Source organism: Leopardus geoffroyi, chromosome B2, assembly GCF_018350155.1.
Source record: "Leopardus geoffroyi isolate Oge1 chromosome B2, O.geoffroyi_Oge1_pat1.0, whole genome shotgun sequence".
Taxonomy (NCBI): domain Eukaryota; kingdom Metazoa; phylum Chordata; class Mammalia; order Carnivora; family Felidae; genus Leopardus; species Leopardus geoffroyi.
In genome coordinates this window covers 34,858,358-34,867,515 of record NC_059332.1, presented here as the reverse complement: position 1 = coordinate 34,867,515, position 9,158 = coordinate 34,858,358, and the positions used below count along the sequence as shown (strand labels likewise).

General features: G+C 42.5%; 1 protein-coding gene across 3 annotated transcripts in view; it reads right to left on the bottom strand.

The window, feature by feature from the left end:
- Nucleotides 1-1,002: 1,002 nt before the first annotated feature.
- The window catches only part of MAPK14 (mitogen-activated protein kinase 14), a 75,875-nt gene continuing 67,719 nt past the window's right edge, over nt 1,003-9,158 (bottom strand). For 2 of the 3 annotated variants that reach the window (XM_045500790.1, XM_045500789.1), the window contains exons 10-12: nt 7,433-7,511; nt 4,260-4,433; nt 1,003-3,435 (exon numbers count right to left, since the gene is read on the bottom strand). In XM_045500790.1, the coding sequence (XP_045356746.1) occupies nt 3,368-3,435; nt 4,260-4,433; nt 7,433-7,511 (321 nt within the window). In that variant the 3' untranslated portion in view covers nt 1,003-3,367. Of the gene's footprint in view, nt 3,436-4,259; nt 4,434-7,432; nt 7,512-9,158 lie in introns of those variants that run through there. The other variant, XM_045500793.1, reaches the window with a different exon arrangement.

Sequence of the window (9,158 nt, the reverse complement as noted above, 5' to 3'; positions counted from 1 at the left end):
GCAGGACAGAACACCCGGCTGCATGCTCTCGATGTCCTCGCAGGCTGGGCCTCGACAACCCAGCCTGGGACACCTGTCAGCATTCCTCGGCCACTGAGAAAGGAAGCGCACGGACACAGGCCCTGAAAACAGCCGCGAGACCTCGCGGACCTTTAATCCTGTGGTGCAAGTCACTTGTTTTGAGGAATACTGTCAGGGGTCATAAGATAAGTGAGTTATAAAACAGATTGCTTAAAAATCTATAAACAATATACGTATATAGGTACACATGCAACCTTCTCTCTGGCAATTTCCAAATGAAGATATACTTTCTACAGATAGAATGTCAAAGCTGAAAAGAATCCAAACAACTCCTTAAACAAACTTCATTTTACACATGAGGAGACTGAAGTCCTAGGCCAGGGGTCGGCAAACTTTTTCTGTAAAGGGCCAGAGAGTGAATTGTTTAGACTCTGTAAGCTGTATGGCCTCTGCTGCAACGACTCAACTTTGTCACTGCAGCACAAAAACAGCCATAGAAAATACATAAATGTGTAACTGTGTTCTGATAAAATGTTACTTACAGACATTGAAATTTGAATCTTGTATTATTTTTCGCACGCTACAAAAATACTGTTCTTTTGATCCCAACCACTTAAAAATGTAAAAACCACTTTTAGTGGGCTATACAGAGACAGGCGGTACACTGGATCTGGCTCTGGGGTCATACTTTGCGGATCCCTGTCCTGGGCTACTCTGACACCCAAGTGTAGTAATACAGAGCCTGCTGTGTTATACCTTATTTGCGATTTGCTCTATCCGTCCCATCAGTGACTCAGATCTGCTTCACCATAAAGTGGACAACTAAGGACCTCTGTAAGTGTTTTCTAAATTTCAGGAGTAATATAAGATCTATCAGAAACGTACGCCAGGCCACAATGGAAAGAACATCGATACGATGCCATATTGTGTGCTAAATAAAATGCAATCAACATAAAAATATAAGAAACTTGAGAAACTCACTAAATTTGAAAAATAGGCTTTATTTTAACCAGTGGTATTGTATGACATCCTATACGGCATAACTGATTACAGCCAAGTTCATGAATACAAATACAATAGCAGTTTCCCTCATTCTCTCTTTTGCTTTCTGTTCAGAGAAATCAGGAGATGGGAGCCTGATGCTCAGAAACCAACGAGCTGTTCCATAGGCTCCGGCCGAGTCCAGGCTCCTGGAGCATATTCAGACTCCTAACACATACACAATCACATGTGCAAAGACCTTTATGAAAAATACTCAGAGCAGTATTTCTTCAGGAAATCACACTAGCATTTACAATCAGACACGGCCGATAAAATTCATCTTGCTGTGGATTGTGAGGATTTGAACTGCACATAAAGGAGATGAGGCCTTTGTGTCCATTTTTCTTTAAAGAGGGGGAGAATCTCAGGTGAGGTGCGGTCACCCATCAGCCTGCCTCCTTCCTTCTCGCTCCACAGCTGACTCAGGGGAGCTCCCCGTCCCTCCGGAGGGCATGCGCCACGGCACTGTGATACAGAGATGGATACACCTTGTCCCAAATACAAGATTTTTGTCGCGCCACCAACAGTGGAAGTGGCTTGACGCTTTCTTATTTCACAAAAGGTTTAAATACGTGGGCCCTTAGGGGGCACAAGATGCCTGAAATTCAGAAAATTAAGGAAGCAACTCTTCTCTACCCCTGAGGATATTTCATCTTTATGAAGTTGAAAATACAAAATATTAGAATAATTTGCCCTTTCTCCCCATCAAATGGAATCACATTCTCAAAGGATTCCTGCAATATACAAAATTCTGAAACAAAATTTTTTTCTCCCCAAACCAAGACCAAGATTTCAACGTTAAGCTGCCAAGAAGACCCTCTCCCAAAGATGGGTGGAAAAGACACCTCGTTACTTCTCTAAGAACCACGTTTAGACAAAGATAGCAAAAGGAGTTTCTGGCCTCATGACTTTTTATTTTTCACTTTGATTTTCAGCATTTCTTAGCATTGGCTATTGGGAGTGAAGAGAACAATTTGTTTTTCAAAGTCTGAGATATTCCCGGGAAGAGCCCTGATCTTTCCCGTGACGGTTCCCTATAAATAGTTTGTCAAAAACCAGACGGCAAGAGTGAAAATGCTATCCACCCATCTGTTCCATTTCTTCATAGTTTTCACATCAAAAGCACCTAGAGTATCAATTGTGTTCAACACAAAATAGCACTGGGACTGGAGAGAGGATGTCACCTGCCCGTGGCATCGGCCGAGGTGACGTGGGCTCTGAACTACCCAAGAAGTCTTCACCGGCAAACCTGCCAGGCACCAGGGCCTCCCGAAGAGAACAGACAAGCAGCTGTGCATGCTCAAATAGCAAGACGTGCAAAACACATCATCACTCTGCTGGGAATAAAGAGCACACAGGAAGTACACTGACAGCAAGAACCGGCTTCTGCCTGCTGGGGCCGATATGCGTGAGACCTCGGCACTGAAGGTCGGGGGCGAGCAGAGAGAGGGCAACACCTGGGGGGGCGGGGGGAGGAGAGAAGCACACACACACGCATGCTCGCACATGCACACACGATGCCTCCAGGGGCTCCCTGGTTACTTTGGGTTCACGAGTGGCCGTCCAACAACCTGACTACTTGCCTGGCTCAGAACGTTCATCTGCCGCGCTCTCGAACTGCCTACACTTTCTTCTCTCCTTTTAAGGCACAAGCATATTTACAGTTTCAGACATACCTGCTGAGTTCTGAGACTCATATTAAGCAAAGTCAATCACAGACTAGTGCACAGAAGCCAGTTGGTCCTTTTCGGCTGCGTGTGTCACTGAGGGACGGCTTCTGAAGCAGCCAGAAAGTGTGAGCCCCTTCTCTGTGCCACTGTGGGATGCAGGCGCGTCTACCCCCCACCGCAAGGCGGGGCCACAGGAGAGGCCAAAATGGCAAAAGCATGGCTGGGATCTGGGACGTTTAATATTTTTTACTTTGCATTTGACAAACCCTAACCAGAGGGCAGCTCTTGCCTGCCTGAGCTGACTCCCACAAAGAGCAAGCAGTGGCTGCCACAGAACTTCTGGAACCCCACGTGAAGTCACTGTGATCATAGTTTGCTTATATTCTTACCCCCCACCCCCCACCCCCCACAGAGACAGACACACACATGCACACGCACAGGAGTGCACACATACACACACACGCACACACACGCGCGCACACACACACACACACACGCACGCACGCACACACACACCCCTTCCACCATGGAGGAAATCTTTGCAACAAGAGGCACTTGAATGATATTTGGAGAGTTCCCATGAAAAGGCCTTCCCCTCACAGTGAAGTGGGATCAACAAAACAGAAACCAGGTGCTCAGGATTCCATCTCTTCTTGGTCAAGGGGTGGGGGCACAAAGCTGATGACTTCATCGTAGGTCAGGCCTGGAAATTGGGAAGGAAAAGTAGGATGTGAGGGTTCAGATGATTCTCTTTGCTGGCAAGCACTCGAAGCTTCTAAGCTTGAGATCCTTCCTCCCCGTGCAGGCTAATGGTTTGATGGGCGACTTCAAAGAACCACCTCATTGCTTATGTGCGCTATCCTAATGGAACGTGTGATTACATGGCAGTTCAGTGATACACGTGAAAGAACTATTTTTACTTATTTGTTTTATTCCTCAGTGTCTCCTCTTTAAAGTTCTCTGGAGCAGGTGCTCAGGAATAACAGAGCACTCCTGCAAGCTACAGCAACAGGCAATTTTGGCTTGGGGATTTAACTGGAGTTCTGAATGTGTGTTTTATGGAAAGACTTTGAGATTGGACATAGAGGAGACATAGGCTCCATTTCTGGCTGTGTCCCTAACTAGGTCTAAGGTAACAGACAAGATAAAAACTCTCCATCAATTGTAAAACTATAATTCTATAGTTCTATCAACTGTAAAACTATAAAAATACCTTATTCCCTACTTAGAGAGATGTTGTAAATGCAGATTCTGAGAACCTCAAAGCTCTATACAGATGTGAGGGGTTGTGTGCAAAATCAGACCAGACAGAAGCACCTCAAAGGTCCAGAGAGTATCATCTACAACAGACAGTTGCCATCAGGGAAACATATTCGTTCTGCATCAAAGACACTAGTGACAAGTTTTAACAAGTCGGTTATAACCAGAAATTCTATTTTCCCACAGCTTTGGGTTAGTGGCTCACCTAAGAAAGATTTTTAAATCTAAGTCCTCACACTAGATGTTAATCCTGCTCTTATGACTTACTCTTCCATTCATCTATAAGGAGGTCCCTGCTTTCAAAGGACTGATCATAAGGATCAGCCACTGGTTCATCATCAGGATCATGGTACTGGGCAAAGTAGGCGTGTGCAAGTGCTTGGGCCGCTGTGATTCTCTTGTCTGAGTCCAGTACAAGCATCTTCTCCAGCAAGTCCACCGCTATCAGTACCATGGATTGGAAGGAAAAAAAAGAGTTTTTAACATGGTAGCAAAAAATTATGCTTTATTAAGCAAACACACAATTTTGACTCTTCATAATAAACAAAAGAATTCTCCTCCCAAATGTCTGCTCTAGGATACATTATTCCTCTTCTTCGTGTGTGTGTGTGTGTGTGTGTGTGTGTGTTGTATCGTGCTTTTTAAGAATACATTACTAAAGAGCAATTTTTAAAAATAACTGAGATTTTGTTTGAACAAGCTTTTGTGGAACGCCAATGTCAAACTGCTACCACTGTAGTCAAACCGTGTCAAAATGAAAGCCTATAACCAAAGTAATCAGGAAAAGGTAAGCAGCCTGATTTTTGTTTTTTTATTTTTTTGTCTGCTTGCACTGTTTATTTACTGACATAAGGCAATGAGTATCCATTAAACAGATCTTCAAACAATGAACAAATTGAGGGTTTTACATGGGTGTGTGGGTGAGACATGGTATTTGGATAAAGGAAATAAAATTTTCACTATGAAAAATTTCAGTGTACAAAACAATAGTACAGTGAATACTCATATGCCCACCACCACCCATATCCAACAATTAAGATAATCTAGGGGCGCCTGGGTGACTCAGTCGGTTAAGCATCCAACTTCAGCTCAGATCATAATCTTGCAGTCTGTGAGTTCGAGCCCCGCGTCAGGCTCGGTGCTGACAGCTCAGAGCCTGGAGCCTGCTTTGGATTCTGTGTCTCCCTCTCACTCTGCCCCTCCCCTGTTCAAGCTCTCTTTCTTGAGAGCTTGAGAGCGCTCTCTCTCTCAAAAATAAACATTTTAAAAAGTTTTTAAAAAAAACAAGAAAACATTATCTATCTACTTAACTGTGTTTTCTGCTGGACCATTTTAAAATAAAATGATAGGCATGGTACTTTACCCCTAAATATTTCAGCATAAAGACATCTTTCTATATAGTCACAAAACTATCATATCTGACAAGCATATCTACTTAACTGTGTTTTCTGCTGGACCATTTTAAAATAAAATGATAGGCATGGTACTTTACCCCTAAATATTTCAGCATAAAGACATCTTTCTATATAGTCACAAAACTATCATATCTGACAAGCAGGTAATTCTCAAATATCATCTAAAATCCAGCTTATGTTAAAATTTCTCCAATTATCCTAAAGTTGTCTTTTATACCCAGTTTGTTCAAACCAAGATCCAGTTAAGGGTCACGCACTGCATTTGACTGGGTTTCCTAGGGTGAAAAGTACCAGGTCCTAATAACCAATAGCTTGATGAGGAATAAGGTTGGGGTAAGAAAAAGATTCCTCTAAGATCTTGACAGATACAAATATACACACCACATCAAAGGGCAATTTAAGTTTTAATTCATGTTTTGAGAATGCCAGTTAAACATGATGCCAGTGACTGACAAAATACAGCTGTCACTATTTACATCGTTGGTGTACTCCTGCTCAGTTAATATGCTGGGCACAAGTTCATGGTCAGTAACAACATGTTCTGTCTGCAAGAAGAAACTCTTTGTATGACATCACTGTTTGGCAGTGAGCTATGAGGCATGTTTAAATCCTGACAAGTGCAGTGCTGAACACCAGATGGCCCAAAGCCTCCATTCAACTCATTTGCAGTCTGTATTGCTAGGTGGTATCCAGTTCTTTTGAGAATATTTAAATTCATGATTCCAGAGAAGGATGGATGTGACCTAAATAAACTGCTGGGACACACACATACCTCCCCCCTTCTCTAGAAAAGTGAGTTAACAAGTCTCTTTGAGTTGGCTAAGAGGAAGTCAAACAGTGAGCACTGCCAGGTCTGAAACATGAACTGATAGGATGAAAATACATTCAGAACAGAATGACAGACAAGAAAGCTACCAGCATACAACATGATTTCCCAACATCCTAGCGTATTTACGACTCAAAGAGAGCTTCTCACAGATCCTTGAACTGGATACTACAGCTCAAATAAATCATACAAAGCCAACGGGAGCGTACCAGGGCAGATGCAAACCTCAACCGACCGCACAGAATTCTGTATACCCCTGATGAGTCTGTGGACTCATTTTTGGATGTGAGAGTGGCCCAGCTGAGGTCTGGCACACTTACGATCTCCAAGGCTGACACAGGCTCACCCAGAACCGCCCAACTTTTCAAAAAAGGTGAGCATCTCTGCTATTGTAAGAATTATCACAGTAACACTGAAATCACTCGCAACAATCACTATGGAAGAAGTCCTTAAAACGGTAAAGCCACTCAGCCTTCACTACAACCTGAAGAGGGAGTCGTGATTATCAGCCCTCGGAGGGTAAAACTAAATGGGAAGCGCAGCTGCTGGGACCCATGAGGAGAGGGAGGACCCACTGAGAGATTCCAAAACATCCCACAACCTTGCACATATAACATGTGACATATAACACACACAACACAATCTTCAGAAAAGGGAGAAGGTTGATTATACTATTATCATAGCATTGCCCCCTCCCTGTCATAGGAAGGCCCTGATCTGATTTTTCTGTGTCTGCTGTTAAAAAGCACTGTCCACTGCACAGTCCTTGAATCAGGGAATTAGAGGCTCAGGCAATGACACTTTTAGGGGCCAACCAAAGCATGTATTAGCCCTAGCTTTAAGGAATAAAGCAACTCCCTTTTTTTTTTTTAATGTTTTATTTATTTTTGAGAGAGCGTGCACACACACACACACACACACACACACACACACACACACACAAGTAGGGGAGGGGCAGAGAGAGAGGGAGACAGACGATCCAAAGCAAGCTCTACACTGTCAGCCCAGAGCCCGATGTGGGGCTTGAATTCACAAACCGTGAGATCATGACTTGAGCTGAAGTCGGACGCTTAGCTGATGGAGCCACCCAGGTGCCCCAGTGGTACCCTATTTAATCAAAAAGAAAAACTCTTCTTCAGATCCCCAATTTATGTCATAAACAAGTCAATATCCTTGAGATGAGGATACGATCAACTTACCCAAGGGATTGGCACCAATAAATACATTTGCAAAGTTCATTTTCGGCATCTGGGTCAAAGACTGAATGTAGTTTCTTGCCTGTAAAAATAAAAGGTTTTCAAAATGGCTTTGTTCAATAATGTTACTGCTCCCGGAGTCTCAGTCCTGCCAGGGAACAAGTGTTAACTGACAAAATCTGCGAGCTTCGGTGTTTATGACTGTCTTTGATATTCAGTTAAAGACTTCTCTTTTACTGCCTTATGTATGATCATCACCTTTGTTTATTCTGGTTATCTCTCACAGTTACATTTCAAGTGAATGAGAATGCTAACCAATTAAGTTCCCTTTTAATAGCTTTCTGATCAAAGGATCAGAAGTTAAAAAAAAAAAAAAAAAAAAAGAGGCCAGGAGATCTAAGAAGTTCCCCTTTCTGAAACAGCCTTCCTAGAAAGCTAAAATTAGCACAGGGATTGGTACTCCTAAGGAAAGTCTAGGACTAGCAGTCTTCTGATGGTGCTGATCTCAGTAGGTACTCTTGGTACATAAAAAGGATATTCATGTTAAACCTTGCTAACAAAGTAATCTTGGTAACAAGAAAGTAAACATAAGCCTAGTAGATTATTCTAAGAGTCCTGAACACATTTAAAAAACACTAATTATTAAGAGTAACAAACAATAGTGGGTTATAAGTTACACGGCTTGTGCGGAAATCTTTCCCCTACCACTTAGAAGGTACATCTTTTGGGGCTAGTCCTCAGCTAACACATCAGTGACCTCATCTGCAAAATATTAGTATTAGATATTAGTATTTGGCTTGCCTGTAACATACAGTCACTGTGATACTCAAGTACGATAAAAGTTTATGGAAGAGCTTCAAACTAAAATTCTGACACAAACATTTATATTACCAATATAGTTGTTATTAGTTTGGTCCCTACGGTGGAACAGGCTTGAGTTTGTATCTTGAGTTTATCACTTTGGGTAAGTCACTTACTCTCTTTAAGTCTTGAGTTCCTCTTCTGTAAAATGAGATTAACAATGCTGACCTCACCAGGCTGCAGTGAGGATTAGAGATAATAAGCCAGCACTTCCTCAGCACAGTGCTTGGTTCAGAGTGATGGCTCAATAGACATTAACTGCCAACACTGTTGCCTTTAGAAAGTTTGCTCTCATTCACTAAGGGTGTTTCAACTTCACAAGTTCTGAATTTCACCCTAAGGAACTTAAGGCACCAAATATTATTCAGGACTGATAGCGCTACCAAGGCAAACCAAAAACTGGTCTTGAGAATAATCATATAAATACAAATGTAACTCATAAATGTGTACTTCAGAGATTAGGTATTAAACTATGGCTATGGACATCCCTGTTTCAAAAAGTAAACCCCACTCACTATCAGTCCATCTGAGATAAAATGTCTTTTATCTTAACCACTTCCTTAAAATTCCTGTTTTAACAAGGCTCAACACTAAACGTATGTGTGTACGCTGTATGTGTGTAAAAATGTACACGCACACACAACCTTAGAAAAAGTTCTGGTTGCTAGGGTAACTTCACCTTCTTAGTCATTGTATGTGGCGCAAGTAGAAGTCCGCTTTGAAAAGCCGTTGAGTCCGATTTGGAAAGAACTCGACTGTCCACATGGCTGTAATCCCTTCCTACTTGAGCGTAAAGATAAAAGGATGAAGGGAAAACAGAGGTAAGAGAGACCTGCCTGTCTCATGCAGGGAACAGTCATCCCTCTAA